This window comes from Hippocampus guttulatus, chromosome 23, assembly GCF_054856545.1.
Source record: "Hippocampus guttulatus isolate MCC_2025c chromosome 23, RoL_Hgut_1.0, whole genome shotgun sequence".
NCBI lineage: Eukaryota > Metazoa > Chordata > Actinopteri > Syngnathiformes > Syngnathidae > Hippocampus > Hippocampus guttulatus.
Window position 1 is genome coordinate 4,943,757 of NC_141283.1, and position 18,739 is coordinate 4,962,495.

Consider the following 18,739-nt stretch of genomic DNA (forward strand, 5'->3'; position numbering starts at 1 on the left):
TTCGGGTTGAGTGAACGCTGGCGCGTTTTGGCTGCCGCTGCTCAACCCGTATTGTTTTGTGTTTTTTGTTATTGTAAAGTGTCCTTGGGTGTCTTGAAAGGCGCTTATAAATAAAATCTATTATTATTATTATTATTTTTTTTTCCACAGAGGATAAAGAATATATGCCTGTGATTATTATATTTATATTTTCTGTCTGTGTTTTGCTCCACCCTTTATAGTCACATATAGCATATAGCATTAAGCTAGCTGCGTGCATTCTTAAGGCAACTTTGTGTGTGCGTGCCTGCGTGTGTTTTAATGCACTGATCAAATCGTTGGTTGCAAAAAGCAGTTGAGCGACGCTTGTATCTTGAAAAAAATTGTTTATCAGCTTTTGTCCTGTTGCCTTCTCTCAGAAGGTTGAAAGTGGCAATGACATTTCCCTGGTTTCAGCCGCACTGGTTCGAACGTGGAATTAGTTGCTAGGTGTGGGAGGAAACAGGAGAGTGGGGCGTCACCTTTAACAATAATGACTTTGTGGGGCGACATTACCGTGGATGAGAGAACTTGGCGGCGGCGCTAGCCAAGATTAGCGGCTAATCATCTTGCTGTAATTTATGCCTTTGTTGTTAAGCGCCTGAGGAAAGACTAATGAAAAAGCCTTCAGTGGCCACTAATCACCTCTCAAACGTGCAGATCCACTTGCACACCATCAAGCCCTTCCCACGCACATTAAACACAATTAAAACGTCCAAAAGGTAAATGCGGGGTGAAAACGCGCATTTACGCAAATAAATGGCGCTCATTAAAAATACATTTATGTGCAGATGTAGCCTTTTCCGCAGCTGGAAGCTCTCCATTGTCACTCCCGCTCATATGGCGCTTCACTGTCAGCTCAGTGAGTGCCAGCACAAGGTGGGCACATTTCACTCCTGAATTTCGGTCCCTGAAAACAAAATATGATTGGATTGAAAGAAATGACTTCGGGCTGTAATGAATTGCCTTCTTTATAAATTCTTCTGCGCGCCGGTGTGTATGTGTGTGTCTGTGTGTTGGGAGCTAATGGATGTACCCATGTTGCCTGGAGGCCTGCGGCAGAAGCCAGAGATGGATAATAATTCTCTTAATTTCTTTTTAACTACACCGCCGTTACAGAAACGGCTTGGTATCGATCACGTCTGCTCTGCTCTGTCTGCGTGCGTGTGTAGATAAAGACTATATTTAACAGTTGTCTCGTCCGAGTGCTTCCCCTGTCCCTCAGGCTACTCCTCGATGTGCTTTGAAAATATTACGGTGAGCCCGTGTTTACCGCGGAGGGGATGCTTTGCACACCCAGCCGCAGTCGGTGAAAATCTGCAATAAAGAGATAATGGTTTTACGCCTTTAAACAACGTATGAGGTACTGCTGCGTTTTGATATTAAGAAATAAAAGCACGGCTGCCAGGAATTGCTGTTGCTTTTGCAGCCCTCGGAGCGAAATGAATGACCTGACAGCCTCACTTTGTTTTTGCTGCTCTCGTTGTTGCCATTTTACTCGCTGCGGAAGTTTGTAATACTTGCAGCAGAGCATTCACTCATTCCCAAAAGTAATAGTACTAAGAAGTAAATAAATAACTCTAAAACCCCGAGACGTATTTTTATTTATTTATTTTACTCCTTATATTTCAGCAGCTGCAAACTGGTGCAAACATTTTTCAACAAAAAAACGATTGTTTTAATCTTTTTATCACCACCTCATCCGTCTTGTTTTTGTTTGCGCGCGCGGTTCGACGCCAGTGTAATAAAGTCGCAGTGTGACGCTGTTAAAATACACCTCTCGCCACTTCTGGCCTCCAAAGAGCAACACCGTAATTAGCTCCAGTACGAGTGCTAAGCCGGCGCGCTTTGATGCGTCGGAGGGCACGATGAGCCGGTGTTAATCTCCACTAGTGTGTGTCGAAGAAGCCGATAAGAAATGTTAGTGCGCCCTGCAATGAGGGATTAAGACTGCAATGGAGGGGTCGTATCCCCTGTGGTCAACTCTTCACTCAATTGCACTCGCAGGTTTTTGCACACAATGGTAGCGACAATAGTTTTGGATTAATTATATCAATAAAATAATTATATCAATAAAATAAAAGCTAATTGTGATTTTTTTGGTGAAAATAATGTATGAAATGAAATTTAAATAAAAAGACATCAAGCCGTGAATGATAAAAAAATTAATTTGAGAAAAGTAACAGGGTAGTTCCATAAAACACAAAATAAATTTAGATTCAGCAATAATCAATAACCTATAGAATTTAATTTTAATATAAAGCTACGGTAAAATGTCTTGAGTTAAAAAATGAAGTGAAAGTAAAATAATATCAATATAGTTTTGTATGGATTATTTGAATGAAATACATAATCACGTCAACCTGTTGAATGTAATTAATTGTCTTGGATTATTTTAATTCATTTCATTAAAAAAAACATAACCTGTAAAAAAAAGAGGTAATGTAAGCTAAATTGTTTGCGTGAAAATGAAATAAAATTAAAAGAAAGTGTTTTTGGATCATTTTAATGCAATACAAAATAATAATTAAAACAATCTATGATATGATTCATGGAAAAATGCCTTCAAAAGTGTATGATTAAAAACAAAGTCATAATAAGAAAAGGTGGTCAACTGGTTAGCTCGTCAGCCTCACGTCGGCAGAGGTGCAGGGTTTAATTCCGGCTCTGGCCTTCCTGTGTGAAGTTTTCATGTTCTCCCCGTGCCCGCGTGGGTTTTCTTTGGGTACTCCGGTTCCCTCCCACATTCCAAAAACATGCATGGAAGGTTGATTGGGCAATCCAAATTGTCCCTAGGTTTGATTGTGAGTGCGAATGGTTGTTTGTCTATGTGTGCCCTGCGATTGGTTGGCAACCCCGCCTGCTGCCAGACACTTGGGATAGGCTCCAGCACGTCCGCAACCCTTGTGAGGATGAGTGAATTTGAAAATGGATAGATGGATGGATGAAATCCAAATCTGATTTTCGGGCCAAGTATGCAAGAAACACACAAGGATTTTACTTCCTAATTACAACCCGTCTGGAGGAACATGAACAAGACGGCAATAACCAACATGGGGAAGACAGAACGAGAAGCCTGGAGGGTTGCTGTTAAGTGCCCCGATATCTTAGATGTGAAAGGAATACAGTCGCGAAAAGGAGGGGTAAAAAACCCCAGCCTCCAACCATTCCCCTTAAATGGCAGGATGGTTTGAGCAAAAAAACCTCAGCACATGTATCGTACATTTGAAAAAACAGTCCAACAATTCTCGAGACTTAACCTGTAATGAACAGGGTGTCGGAGGGAGGAGAGGATGTGTAATGGGTTGCACAGAATAGGTACGCCCAAGTCTCTCCAGTTGTGCCACGGGGGGAGGGGTGGAGTGAATAGGAATCCAGACGTTGACATTGCGCCTGCAGCTGCAAGACCTTATCAGTCGCAGGCTCGGGGAGTCGTGTAGGGAGAAGGAGATAGGAATACTCGCATCTGTGTGTTTTCCCATCCAGGGGAAAGTCCAGATAACAGTTGTTTTTAGGAAAAGGCCATCTACAATTTCAGACAGCTTTGAATGTCAAGACAGCGTCCGCTTTCGCTGAGAGCCATAGCAGAAAAAAATGGATGGATGGATGCATCTTTAAAATAAAGCATTGTTTTCCAGTTGAAATTAATTCATTCAGTACCAGCCAATTCTGGACCAAGTCTAAAAAGACGTTTAAAAACATCTTTGGGAGTGAATGGGTTAAAGACCCATGAGAAAAGTTGAAACATCTTGTTTGTGTGTCAATTTGTAAAAAAAAAAAAAAAAAAAAAAAAAAAAAAAAAATTGTAGTTTAAAAAGTATTTAGTGACATTTCTGACTTTGCCAACGAGGATGCAGCCTTGAGTTGAATACCTGCTAACTGTTCTCATTTTGGCCCATTCTGTGGTTCCAACCTTGCAGGGACTCTGTAAGTGTACTTTTATTTTTGTATGTCTGGACAATAATTCAATTTTCCAAGGCTTGTGCAATTGAAAGCTCTCACCTGGACACTCGCCTTGCTCTACATTACTGCCTTTCATTCCTTTCCTGATTGGAAGTAGCGTGCATCCAATAAAGCACGGCGCCTTGTTATTTGCGGGCGTCCGCATTATTTACAGCCGGGATTCAATTACGCAGAAAATGGATTTTGCCCGGGCGTACAGTACAATCAGTCACGTGGTTGACAACCACCTTCTGATGCAGCTCCAAAAAAAAAAAAAAGACTTTCTGGTTGTTCTGGTCAGTTGATTTGCTGTGATTAGGCGGAGATGATGCCTACTTGGCACTGGACGATATTTTGGACAATATTGGGGGAAAAAAATCTTTTCGAGAGGTGACATAAAATGACCATCTTAAAATAATGTGGTTGCACAAGTGTGCACACCCTTCTCCAACTGGCGATTTGGCTGTGTTCAGACTTAACCGACCAACATTCAAACTACTCAGCAAACACCTGCAACTATTCCAAGTGCCTCTCATTCACCACAAATGAAGTTGATCTGTTTTAGTAGGCTTTTCTTGACTTGCTTTTTTCACCATCTCGTTTTTATGCTAACAGTTACTGCTATGGACAACTATATAATCCAACCAAATCACATTTTGCTGTCGCAGACTGACGCTGGAGCAGAAGGAGTTGTGTCGGAGCCGACTAAAGCTGCTGTCGTACTTGGACAGGCTGGCGACGTACGAGGTAACATTGACTGGATCTGTTCCACGCAGGGACAGATTCATGGCCGTCATTGTTCTTGTTGACATAATGCTGGTGTAGTTACGCTATTTCATGTCCATCCAAAGGTAGTCAAAAGCTTTCATTAACTCATTCACTCCCAAAGACGTATTTAGATGTCTTTTCAGACGCCACACATTTAATCCCAGCTCCTCATTTTATATTGACTGTACTTGAAAAGGGTCTGAAAGGGTCTGGCATTTTTAGACCCTTTTCAAGTACAGTCAATATAAAATGAGGAGCTGGGATTAAATGTGTGGCATCTGAAAAGACATCTAAATACGTCTTTGGGAGTGAATGAGTTAAGCATTCTCACTTTAAAAGCGTTCATATATCTTGCTCGAATGGCAAAGCGCAGACGGCACTTGTTTGGTTCACCCGTTCACCAAATCAAAGATTGCGGCCGTGCTTTTTGTCTTCTTATGGTCCACATGAATGCGTCTTTTTTTATTTACTGATTACGCCGTCTGGTGCCATGAGCCTCCGTGGAATATTAATGAAAGGCGTCATCGACACGCCAACTCCAAAATTAGCTTTAAGTAAACGTCTTAGATAGCTGCAACAAAGCCTCATTCTCATTTGATTTCAAACAGTATCGTGGTGCCTTGAGATACGAATTTCATTCATTGAACATTTTTTTTTCACGTGCATGTTAATGAGGAAAAATTGCAGTTCATAATATCAAAACGCAGGGCCAGTTATTTAAAAGAATTAAATGAATTCAATGAGTGGACGTTGGCCCCTGGGGGCAGTTGAAAACAGACAGATGGCTCAGCGCCGAGCTTAGCTCATCAGTACGGCACTAAAGTTAGCACGTCCACATGTGCCGCTGCACATTTATGTTCGGTCTGTTGCTTCAAGGTTTATAGCACTGCAACGTAGTTGCTCTTTAGCGCTACCTTCAAGCTAGCAAACATAAAAGCTGAGCGCTCACAATGTGTAATTTTCACTTTCGCCTGTATCTTCAAGTAAATAAATAAATCAGTTGGACGGTGACAAGTATCCCAAAAACCTCGACGGTTGAGTCAGTCCTATCTCAATGCACCGTCGTATTCTCTGTTCTGTTTTTGCCTCACTCGGAGCTCTCACGAAACCAATGGCTTCTTAACTGCACGTTAAGTAAAAGCAAAGCCCAAAGCAAAAAGAGGCTTTTCTTATCTGCCTTCCATTGATATTCTCTCGGAAGCGCGCTAATCTCATTTCCCCACTTTTGAAAGGTTGTAGGCCATACATTTCGTGAGATGCATTTGAACAATCTGACACAAGAATGGATGGCTCTCCGCCAAGAAATGTGTTTTTATTGCACCGGTGAAGGCCACCAAAAGTATATCAAGCGGGAGAGTTGAAATTCAGGGTGAGTAATGTGAACGGCGCCACCTTTTTCCACGCTCCATAAATTGCCACGCGGTGCGGCGCAGCACACTTTTTCTCAAGCAGCCAGCAGGAAAAAGATGAGATTTTAGCCTGCTAAGATAGAGCCCAGCCAGACGGACATTGTCATGGTAACCGCAGCTGCGCCTTCGCATCCGTTCTCCCCGGCCGTCTATGAATACGATATTACTGAGGTTTTATCATCCCGACGACGCACGCCGTCGTCTGAGCACGGCCCGTTCAAAGGCTGCTTGCCAGACCCGCACGCAATTTTAAAAGAATCCCCCCCATTTGAAATAATGGGAATAGCAATAATATGTTCCTGGTCAAATTGACTACATTATAAAACCTTTGTCAACGCAGACACTGGCAGCTGTTTTCGAAGTGGAACTTTATTGCAAAGCTCATTTCTAGCTTTTTCCATTCTTTAGTAATCAGCACTAGGACATGGGTTGATTTCTCTCAATGGTGACACATACTCTGTTTACACCATATACATAAACATACCGTATTTTCCGTACTATAAGTCGCTCTTGAGTATAAGTCGCACCAGCCATAAAATGCATTATAAAGAACAAACAAGATGACAGACATGTCATCTTGAAAGGCAATTTAAAAGAAAAAGAAAAAAAAACGGCACGCTGAATAAGTGTACAATATGCTAACGTTACATGACGCATAAACGACGAACTGAGAATGTGCCTGGTATGTTCAAGTAACATATTAAGAGTTATTCAGAAAATTATAGTATAAAAACCATCAATGTCACTCCAAATCACTAAATCCAATGGAATCCTCATCCTCGTCATCCTCTGTGCAACTCCACCAACTCCGGAGGTAGAAGATGCAGCGCTTCCTCTTCTACGTCGCTTACATCAGACTCGTCGTGGTTTTATCAACACAGGTCTAGAGCGGCCTCTTGCGGTTTAATGTGAAAATAACATGGGAAATGATATAATGTGTTCATAATTTCACCCATAAAACTGGACGGCAGTGTAATAATCATGCAGACACAAACAAAGAAGTGTTTCACAGTTGTGGCTCAGTAAGATGTAGTAATATGAGTCATTGAGTCATTTTGTGCAGGAGTTTTTTGCCTCACTCAAATTATCCTCAAATGAGGGTAGTTCGAGCGTGGGTTTTTTTTTTCCCCCTGTCCCTCCCTTGTTTCTTTCTGACTTTCGGGTTGAGTGAACGCTGGCGCGTTTTGGCTGCCGCTGCTCAACCCGTATTGTTTTGTGTTTTTTGTTATTGTAAAGTGTCCTTGGGTGTCTTGAAAGGCGCTTATAAATAAAATCTATTATTATTATATTATTATAAATCACTCCAGGGTCACACCCAGTCGCACCCCCAGCCAAACTACAAAAAAAACTATAGTCCGGAAAATACGGTACTCTGTTGGAGTGTGAGGTGCCTAAACTTGTGCAAGAAACTCCACATGTTACGCGTTCTTTTTTTTTTTTTTTTGTCTTTGTAAGTATTGTCATCTTATTGTGTTCCATACAGGAAATACTCGGAGGTCCCCACGCCGCTGAGCAGAAATACGACGCCGAGTTCTTCAAAAAGTTCCGTAGTCAGAATATCATTTTATCGGCGCGGAACTACGCCAGGGTAAAATGGAATTCCAACCGCAATAACTCTCCTTTTATGCTCAAGCGCCACACCCCGTCACCAAAATTGCTTTGCGCTACAGGAGAGTAACGTACAGGCCCTGGACATCCTCTTCACGTATCACGGGGCAGAGCTGCTCGAACATCGACTCGCCATCCTTTCCAACTTACCGGAGACCACCTCCCCGCACGAGTACACCACCTTGCTGCCTGAGGTCTGGTGAGTATCTGGTACCACAAAAGAAAAAAGATAAAACGCAACCTTTAGGAGCCTTGAGAATACTGAAACCATGCCCAACTCAACACATGTGCACAACAAGCTTCAGCACTGAAGTTGTACAGTGCTCAATTCAGATTTCACACACACACACACACACACACACGAGCGTCTTCTTCCCTATTTACGAGTGCTTGTGTGACATTTTGTATGGAGGTGGGCCATTTGCGGCTCTGCAGTGAGCATCCATCACGGCCAGCCGGGGCTCGCCGCAGGCCGCTTCCCCGTCGTCCGGCAGCTTAAGTGCGCCGGCCGCACTGCAGCACGAGAGCGAGTGAGCATGCGGGAGGGGGCAAGAAGAAAAAGCAGCGGCAAGCAGCCCCGCCGCGATTATTGATCAGGTTACAGTAGCAGAAAAAGAAAGGGAAGCTCCAAAGATTCACCACTTGGCTTGTGAATTTGTCTGTTTATCCTTTATTCTCGCCCCCCCCCCCCCCCCCACCCCCCTGACACGCTCAGAGCTCGAGAAGATTGTCGGAATTATTCATTCCCCACATCTTTGCTCTTACATTAATATTTACTCTCCATCTTTCTTTCATATGAGATCTTCCTTTTTAAAGACAACCTTCCAGGGCTCTTCGTCTTTTTTCAAATTCCGCGTGTTAATGAATGAACTTGTTGAAGGATAAACGTTCCATTTTAAATAGGAATCGCTTGCCACTTGGATGATTGTGTTGGGCTTCTTTAGGATTGTCACGGCGTTAATCACTGCACAGAGAAGCTTTTGCGGGTTTGTCATGGTCGTTTTACACCGGGAGTCCCGTTCAAGTGGAAATAAAATGTCTTGCAAATGTGACACACCACACAGACGAGTGTTACTGAAAAGCCTGACAAATTTGTATGATTAAAAACATAGCCGAGTATGGAAAATGTTGAAAAAAGAAAATGGTTTTCTTTCCCATGCTGTGTCTTTTTTGTCTTTTCTGTTATTATATACTGTTTTGTAAAGCGCTTTGTTACAGCTGCAGCTGTTGTGAAAGCGCTATCCAAATAAAGATGTTTTTGTATTGTATTTTTGTGGTCAGCGTGGACGAGCGAGGCAAGCAGGCGCTGATGGCCTGGGACGAGCAGCGGCACCGACAGACCGACTGGTGCGAGGCGGACCAGTGCAGGTAAGATCCCACAATGCTCCTCTCGTAAAATGCCGTCCCATCTAGTTAGTGTGGGTCCAGGCGGCGAAAAATAATCAGCCCTGTCGTCCGAATGTGAAAGGGAGCCATAAGCACCTCATGGTTTTCTCAAATCATCTTTCCCCACAGCAAATGAATGGAAATGCCTTTAACTCATTCAGTACCAGCCAATTCGAGACCAAGTCTGAAAAGACGTTTAAAAACGTCCTTGGGAGTGAATGAGTTAATCTGTCCCAGCATCCTCCAAAAATAAGAAATAAAAAATAAAAAAATAAGACAGCAGTGTGTTTTAAAAAAAAAAAGAGATCATATTGTACTTCATAAAAACATAATAGAATATAAAACAGAAAAAAATGAAAGTATGCACAAAACTGATTGATTCATGGTGGCCCCTTCTGGAAAACTAAGAGTTTCGCTCATGTTTTTTTTTTTGCACATGATAAAGGATGTGAAAGAAACACAAATAAATTGATTTGTATCTCCAAATTTTGAGATTTTTGTAAACAAAACAAAAAAAATGTTTCCCTTTTTTCCATTTTTTAATGATTGCTGTTTCATTTTTTTGTATTGACACTTTTCTCTTTAAAACACAGTTCACCATTTTTCCCCATAAAGACAAGTTCTTTCTGTTTTGGATATAATGAAAACAAAATTTAAGTTAAAAAACAAAGATAAATACTTCAAAATGTAGAGCTACTTTTTCTTTTTCCTCCAGATTTGCAATTTTTTTTCTTCCATTTTTTTAAAAATGTTAAATTCCATTCAAAACACTAAGTAAAGTTGCTGTATCAGACCCCAAAAGTCCCTGTACAATTCGTCGCAACATGCTTTTTATTTCACGACTCTATTCTAACTAAGTGTATATCCGGATAACCTCGGTCAGGGCCGTGTTGGAACAGAACCCGTTTGACGATGACGCCTTCCTGTACGAGGACGCTCCGGATCTGCTGCGCTTCCGCTCGCAGACGCCTTCCGTGCGGCTCTTGGGCGACTGGTACTGCAGCCGAGCGCGGGATATAGAATCCTGCTCCCGACAGGTACGTCCAACGCCCAGCTCCCGCCCGCCCGCCACATCTAGCCACCTTCTCAATCACCTTTTGCAGCGTTGCCTTGAGACACGAGTGACCTGGCTCACATGAGCTTCTGATGTTGTCACATCAGGCCCACTCCACACTTTTTACCTCCTTCCCACTCATTGATCCAGCTTGTAACAACAGATTCTCCTGTCTTGTTGACAGCACTCACAAGCGTGCTGCCGTCGTTTTGAGGATTTGCGGGTTCATTGCTCATTTTTCAAGACAACTGTAGGGAAATCACACCTTTCATCATCCACTCTGATGATGCCACTACTCGTACGCGCATGAGTGTGTAAGACACCGTCTTTGTTAATCTCCGGGAATCACAGCAGCAGCTCTCTGCTTCTTTTCTTCTCTCCCTCATTCTTTTTTAATTAGACCGCATCTGCCTTTCTTGCTATGCGCATCACGTTACTTGGGGAGTCCCCAGGGATCTTACCTCAGTCCCTTTACGCCTCAGCCCCGTACACAATTTTTTTTCCCCACCCGTGTGCTCATGCGCTTGACAGCAAAAGGAAGTCCGGACCCTTTGCGTGCAGACCTTGGCCAAGGCGAAATAAAATTGAATGCAGTTTTATTGTAAAATTGCCAATTGTGCATATTCTAAAACTCTTTTTTTGTGTGTGTTTAATACAAATTTTCTAATATATTTTTGTAAAAGTGATATACCCCTGTTGGAATGGAGATAAATCATTTGTATTGTTTTATTTGTAAAAGAACAAAAATGCAAATTTGACACCAAACAAAAACTGTAGGCAATAAGTTATACACAAGCAACGCTGAAGGATATATATGTCCGAATGTGTTGCATTTCAGGTGGACTGTGCGCTGTCGTTGGTGCGTCTGGGGACGGAGCGCGCCGTCCCCGGGCTGGACCTGCTTTGCAGCGACCTGGTGACGCTAGAGACCCTCGTCTACGAGACGCTGGGCGAGATCAACCTGACCCTACGAGACCTGCAGCAGCTCGCCGACATCGACAAGCTTCGCCTGCTCATGAAAAACGTAAGGCAAATCATTTGTGACAGTATCCATCAAACCGGCTATTGTTCTGTGTAGAGAAAAAGTGTTGATGTAAATTTGGGAGATAATCTAAACTGAGCATTATTATTATTTTTAAATGTAGATTTCTTTTATTATTTTGTTAATGGGGTGTTTTGTCATCCTTTGTGGCAAAATCAAAAAAGCAATTGTATTAATGATTTGTTCAAATAATTTGAGCAAAAAAAACCCCATAAAAAGTTGGTGTCACGCTTCTTATAATTTAAATGTTTTTGGTACTTTTTATGTTTGACTAATTGGTTTCAAAATTTGTCAAATCATTCTTATTCTATCATGGCAAAGGATATTACAATTTGCTTGATTGATTTAAAAATACTTTTTCTATAATTTGTATATAACTGTAAAAATCAAAAAAAAAATCCTGATGTATATTTGTGAATTTAGTTTGAAGGCAGCAGCTTTCCTAAACGTTCTTTTCCCGGTAGTCATTACAAGTACGGACGTTTCACGGTGTCGTTTGTTCCGCAGTGTTTGTTTTCCTTTCTCGTTGGAGCACACTAATAAAAGCTGACAGCGGCGATTGCGGCTAGCGTAGCGACCACACTGTCCTTGGAGTGCGTTATATGAGGCGAACGGTCGCTAATGTGCAGCCTGTTACTTGGGCCTGCCAGGAGCTGCGCCAGTAAGATCAGCCAAGCGGGCCGCCAGACAGCCAGCAAATGTCGTTTACTGCCACGACAACAACCGTTTGACTGCCCAGCTGGGACTCTCTCGCTCTCCTATGTTCTTCAATTAAACAACCTCCTTTGCATGCATCTTATGTCCTTCTTTATCACAGATCAGCCGAGTTCAAGTACTGTATTTGAGATATCCTTCTCCCTTCTAATTCGAGACCAAAAAAAAATGCTTGTTTCAGAGCATGGTCAAAGAGAGCAAGCCATCCATCCATCCATTTTCAAATCCGCTTATCCTCACGAGGTTCGCGGGCATGCTGGAGCCTATCCCAGCTGTCTCTGGGCCGTGGGCGGGGTCCATCCGGAATTGGTTGGCAGCCAATCGCCGGTTACACATAGACGTACAACCATCTGCGCTCACACCCACACCTAGGGACAATTTAGAGTGTTCCATTCCCCTGCCATGCATGTTTTGGGAATGTGGGAGGAAACCAGAGTACCTGGAGAAAACCCACGCAGGCCCGGGGAGAACATGCAAACGCCACAAAGGAAGGCCGAGGCCGGAATCGAACCCCGCACCTCAGCACTGTGAGGCGGACGTGCTAACCAGTCGATCACCGTGCCGCAAGCCATTTAAAATGAATTTTGTTCATTTTCTTTTGTCAAGTTAATCGATGTCTTTGCGCCAGCAGTCCTGCAAGGAACGCTACGTGAAAGACGCCTTCCAGTGGATGGTGCCCTTTCTGCACCGCTGCGAGCGACAGAAGGAGGGCGCCGCCGAGCGTCTGCTGTGGGACTTCCTGGTGGGACTGGCCTGCAGCGACCTGGCCTTCCCGCTCCTCATCTTCCAGCACTCCAAACCTGACGTGAGTGCCACGAAAAAAAACAATTATTTTTTATAGAAATCATTTTAGACAAAACTAATTGTACATTTCTGGAAATATTTGATCCCTCTTATTATTTCTAACTTGTAAAACTAATTTGGCAAAATATCTTGAAACAGATTTATTTTTCTGAATTAAATACCGCCGCTTTTCATGACCCAGATTCATGAAATCTGAGCAGCGGCGCTTTTTTTTCAACAATTATATTACTTTGTCAATTTATAGAAAAATGAATTAAAACTCAGCATCAAAAAGGGTTCTTGACAAATTTTGTATTATTTGAAGATCAAATCGTTTGTGATTCGTTTCACCAAGTGTTCATTTGCATTCATTCATTTTTTTTCCCTCTCTTTCATCCAGTGTGCGCAGAAAGTGATCGGGGACCCCGACCAGCTGATGGCGGTGGCGCTGGAGTGCATCTATTGCAGCGAGAGAGACGACCAGCTCAGCCTGTGCTATGACATCCTGGAGTGTCTGCCTCAGAGGGGCTTCGGGTAAGGCCAAAAAACAAAACCTGGCCCCCTTATCTCTCATTGGCTCCACTCTGTTCTGCTCGCTTTCCACTTGAGAGACCGCATGCATTTTAATAGAAGCAACCAGCACCCCCCCACCCCCCCAAAAAAATCTGAAAACAGTGAGGCCGAATACATTACATGACTTTTTTTTTCTTATTGGATCATGCTCCCTGTGTGCACCTTGATCTTATATGCTGTCACATGTCTTCTGTACAAGTGATCAAGCTTCTGCCGCCCCAGATGACAGCAACTCAAATGCATTTTTCCCGATATATCGACTATTACAGCACCGTTTCATTCGATGCGTCTGACTCGCTGTCATACACGGAATACTTTTTTTAAGAGGCTCTTATATACTGAGCACTTGTGCTTTTGCTTTATGGGGAAAAGAGATGCGCATGTGCTTTCTTAAGGCAGACGAGGACTGAAGGGGATGGAAAGGTGGAATGAGTTGTGCTCAAATAGAACAGACAATCTGCGACATAAAAAGCGAGCAACGCACGCACACACACATGCTAGGGCTAGTTGGTCCTGGGTCAACTCTCGAGCGAGTGCCGCAGCAGCCTGACCCAGAATCGTCGGCCTGGAGGCGAAGCGTCATGGGGGTCTCTTATTTTTAGGTTGGCCTCGTAGCGGGCGCAAAACAGGCCAAAGTATTCAATTGAAACATGTTTCCAGCTTTCTGATGGACAGGCTCGGCTGAATCTTTTCCGCTGAGCCAGGACAAAATACCGAAAAATCAGGGCAGGTCGTTTCTAAGGCAGGCAAGAAACATGCTTTTGGAAAACAAACAAAATGAATAAAATCTACTGCTAAATTGAAATAATTGAATCTAACTTGGTGTAAGTAGTAATGTACAACCATTAAAAACGTAAATTCATGCAAATTTCAAACATTTTTGCAATAGAAAAATCTGAACTTTTTTCCATTTCCTCTGCCCCCCCAAAAAACTATGACAAATTTAAATTCATAATTCATTTAAAATTTACGCCAAGCCAATAACCTTCATGAAGTGGGCTGCAAATGGTCCCTGGGCCAGATTTTGGACACCCGTAAATTCACTTTCAAAAAATCCTTGAAAAAAAATGATGTCTTTCTAACTCTCCAGGCCAGAGACGGACGTCACATCATCTCTGCACGATCGGGTGGACAAACTGGAGAAGCACCTCAGGTAACGCCAACCTCATTTCTTCCCTGATACAGGGGAACTTTTTTTTCCCCACCTAAATTTAGTCTGGTTTTTGTACATCCTCTTATTTTTCTTACAAAAAACAGCCACTCGTCCAAGGCATTTCTTAAGTCAGGTAGGTTCATTGGATGGCAAGATGCCTTCCGCTCTACCAGCTTTGATCGACACAAAAGCAGTCACACTCAGGCAACATCTGTAAAACACATCCTGTCAACAAAAAAAACTTCAAAATAAAAGCTTGCACTACAATAGATTTGCAACACTATCTTTGACCACATGGTGGCTTCTTGAGCAGCTGCATGCAATAAAGCAGCACAAAATAGTTTGATTGCTAAACAATCCATTTCGGGTCGGGCCGAGTCGGGCTTCTCTCTCGCTGACTTTTTAAAAATAAATATATAACAACGCACTGTGATGTTGCTACCCAAACGTCACAGTGCACTGAGGCGTTTCGAGTCCGTGAATAGTTTTGGCCACGAGAGACCGTGGTTCGCAAAAAAACAGAAGTCGCCTCATCACAACACGTACTGTACTAAACTACGGACCGGGTCGGGTCGCGCTGGATTTTTTTTTGTCCCGATCTTACCTCTACATCATATGACCAATGAAAAAGTCTGTTCAAATGTTTAATATATTAACATTCTTCTGTTTCGAATCGTCACTTTTGACAGGAGGTTGCGCCACCATGTCCTCCGGGTAAATGGATATATTGGATTTTACATCATCTCCAAAGGGAAATATTGCTTTGGATTTTGTGCGATTTGGTTTTAGTTAAGATCAGGAAAAGCGAGGTCGTCCCCCCCCCCCCCAAGTAAAACCAATGGCAATCATGAAGCAATTGAGATGTTTGCTTTGGAGTGATTGTCGCCTCCCCTCATCCCCTCATAATGGGCCTCTGATGGAGAACAGCAACCGCAGTCATCACGCGCGCACGCACAGACACACGTGCACAAATATTTCAAAGCAGCAGCAACGGTCCCGTGGCGTTTCAACGGCCTGGGGCGTTTTTCGATGCTGCGGTTTAAAATCACCAACATGTCGCGCTACTCTTCTTCTTCATCTGCTCCTCCTCCATTCCCCTCAGGGTGAACCCCTCAACGCGCAGCTGTGATGGGGGGGAAGGAGGAGGAGGAGGACCTGTGGGGGGGGGGGGCAAAGGGTGGCAGACTGAAGGGAATGCAGATGAGGAGAGGAGGAGGAGCAAGTCGGCTTCATGGTTCAGTGTTGCCGTTTGTTTTTTAAACATTTTCTTTGGGGGGGGGGGGGGGACTGTGTGCTGCTTATGTAAATTAGCCAACACTCTCATGTTACGTTAAATTGGAAAAGCAGGTTGGCTCCCGCACTGATTTTCGAAAAACAGGCGGATAACAAAATATTTGCTTGGTTTTATTTTACACCGAAGACACCTCTGATGGGGGAAAAAAAATGTGTGGGAATGAAATAGCTCATAATATCTTGATGAATTCGCCTCACACACTTCTGAGCCCGTTACAACTCATTTACATCATTTCAGTGTAGCTGCTTTTGAAAACCTGGCCCCCTCAAAGACACTTGCACTCGGCATCATGACGTGGCGGGCGTGTCTATCATGAGTAGACCCACAAAAAAATCTCAAGCAGCCATCCCCGAAAAGACAGAAAGTTTACCATTTTGGTTTATGGTCATCATTTTGGCATTTTTCAAGAGTCATCATGACAAAATTCAGGAACATGAGTTACCCCACAAAATTTTTTTTGAGAACCCATGCCTGAAAACACAGAGAAAGCCTTCCCATTTAGTTGGAAGAGGCCATTTTAAGGGTCCGTCTCAATTGCCCAAAAAAATCCTGAATCATGTGTACGTTTGTGTGCACGTGTACTTTCCGTACAAACTCGAAGAGAAAAACACAAGACGACTCAGATTGTACGTTTCCAGTCTCCACCCTGTGAGATGCTCCAAAAGAAAGCTGTTTTTAGCTGCTAATAAATGCACACCGAAAGCTCGTCGCCTCGCGCGGGCTTTTTCGGTCTGGATTTGCTGGCGTCAGGATAATGAGCAGCCTGGATTTCACCAGTCAACCTGTCAACTTGTTTTTACCTGAAGAGCGTACGTGTGACTTCCAACTCCATGCTTGCGTTTGCAGCGTGGCCGAGGTTCTGGAGAAACACGGCCTGCAGAAGCCCGTTTCGTACGTCAGGAACAGTGAGAATACCCCAGAGGAAGCCCACCAGCTCATGGTCAAGCTGTGCCGACACACCGGACGCAAGTACGACGCCGCGATGCAACGCTCGCTGGCCCGCCTGCGTGATTATCAGCTACCATATGAGATGTCACACAATAACCATGCTCATGTTTTAGTACTGCGCTTGTGTGCTTTTGGATCTCGGGACTGATTATATGGATTAAGGTCCCATCGGAGATAATTAATTTGGAGCTCATATTTTGTGTGCAGGAAGCCTGCAGTGGGCGAGTCGCTGTGGAGGGGTCTGCTGCAGGATCTGCTGGACATGCAGCAGAATGTCTACACGTGTCTGAAAGCACACACATGCCACCAGGTGCAATGGAAATAATATCCAATTAAATGTGATAATGAAGAATCGGTTCATTGCTTTTATTTTTTTGCAGTATTATTTATTCAAATCATTTTTTTGTCATCCAACTTTGCCTTTTAAATCCGGATTTATCTTTTCCTGCCAATTTGTATTTCATTTTTGAACGTCGTACATATTTGAAAATGTTTGTTTAAATGTTTTATTTATTTGGTATTTGTTGAATTTATTTGAAAAAAAATGTTTTTTTTTGGTCTGTTCGTTTTTATGTTTATATCATTTTATTCAAGTTTCTAACATGTAAATGTTGTCTTTTTAATTTGAAATTTCTTCCCTTATTTTTCATGTACAATTCCAAATGTTTATCCAAGTTTCATATTTACCTTCCATTTGACTTTTAAAATTTAATGTTCCTAAATTGCGTTTTCAGCTTAACTCGAGGTTTTTTTGTTTTGTTTTGTTTTGTTTTAGTGAAGCACTTGAGCAGCAACCCCAGCCGGAACTAAGTGTTGTAGATAAATGCAAATCGAGCACAAGACAATTAAAGATAACTTAATTCACATCAACAATAAAACGGTAACAAAGTAAAAAGAATACAAATAAATAAGAGTAAAAGGAAGAGCCCAATCTTATGCTGTGTTAAAAGCCAAGGAACGAAGAAAGCTTTTTCTAAAATGCAATTCCAACTTTGACTGCAGATCTTTGTCGAGTCTCTGCTGTGCTCCAGCCGGCTGGAGAACGTGCGTCTGGCGGGACAGCTGATGCACTGTTCCACGGTACGTTTGCCCTTCCCAGCGGAGTCCGTTTTGTGAAGCGTGTCTCGTCATCCCTTGGCTGTTCCCAGATCAGCCAGGAAGATTCTGTCGGTGTGTCGTCGCGTGGGAAGGGCTCCGCCGTCAAGGTGGCGTACGACAGCAGCGTGGAGTTGGTGCTGGCCGCCGCCAGGGAGTACTTCAACTCCTCCACCACGCTCACCGACCCGTGCATGGGACTGGCCAGGTGAGGCCTGCGCACAAATCCATTGCTTCCTCGTGTTTGGCAACAATCGGCCATTGTAGTTTTTGCACCAGGTAGACCTCAGAAGGTTTCGATTTGTTTTCCATTTCCTTAAAAAATATTTCCCGGATATTCCGACTCGACATTAATTGTCTGACACAAATCCCAAAATGCTTTTGTGCAAATAAAGTGTCATTGATTGCACAGACCGAAATGGTCTGAAGCCCAATTTTATTTATTTTTTTCAATCATTTGTTTTCACCCCCGCCCCCCTCCCCTTCTCTCTCTCTTCTCACCGTCGGCGTAATTACGCGATGGAACGGCCCGGCAACAAGAGCGCCTCATTTGCGTACTAAGTGGAGTGAAGTGGGAATGTTGTTTATTCCGGCAAAGCGTGCGAATCTCGGAGGCACATCACATTCATCTGAATAATGTTTGATTTGGCCGTAATGAAGCGGCTCATTTGGCCCTGCTACAAAACCGCCTTTTGTTATTGACGCTGCAACCCCAATAAATATACAGTGCTCCCGCCCCCGCTTTCATTTTAACCATCTTTGCCGACAAACGTGAAAATCTGCCTCCCTCGCCGAAAAGCTTGAGGATTGCCCATAAATGCTGCAAGATGGCAGCAAAACACAACCTCTGAATTAAATGAAGCTCCTCACCACACTTTGTCATAGTTCCTTGTCACCGGGGTTCCGCAGAGAGAAGACATGCCTGTGAGTGTTTGTATGTGTTGCTGCTCCT

At 43.3% G+C, this 18,739-nt stretch overlaps 1 protein-coding gene across 1 annotated transcript in view; it reads left to right on the forward strand.

Moving 5' to 3' along the window:
• The window catches only part of LOC147185845 (NBAS subunit of NRZ tethering complex-like), an 86,298-nt gene that overhangs the window by 18,352 nt on the left and 49,207 nt on the right, over window positions 1–18,739 (forward strand). Inside the window, exons 19-31 of the mRNA XM_086104472.1 lie at window positions 4,629–4,707; window positions 7,621–7,725; window positions 7,808–7,944; window positions 9,027–9,113; window positions 10,015–10,168; window positions 11,024–11,209; window positions 12,573–12,746; window positions 13,125–13,258; window positions 14,388–14,450; window positions 16,591–16,713; window positions 16,900–17,002; window positions 17,695–17,772; window positions 17,841–17,995. Of these exons, the coding sequence (XP_085960598.1) occupies window positions 4,629–4,707; window positions 7,621–7,725; window positions 7,808–7,944; window positions 9,027–9,113; window positions 10,015–10,168; window positions 11,024–11,209; window positions 12,573–12,746; window positions 13,125–13,258; window positions 14,388–14,450; window positions 16,591–16,713; window positions 16,900–17,002; window positions 17,695–17,772; window positions 17,841–17,995 (1,578 nt within the window). The remainder of the gene's footprint in view (window positions 1–4,628; window positions 4,708–7,620; window positions 7,726–7,807; window positions 7,945–9,026; window positions 9,114–10,014; window positions 10,169–11,023; window positions 11,210–12,572; window positions 12,747–13,124; window positions 13,259–14,387; window positions 14,451–16,590; window positions 16,714–16,899; window positions 17,003–17,694; window positions 17,773–17,840; window positions 17,996–18,739) is intronic.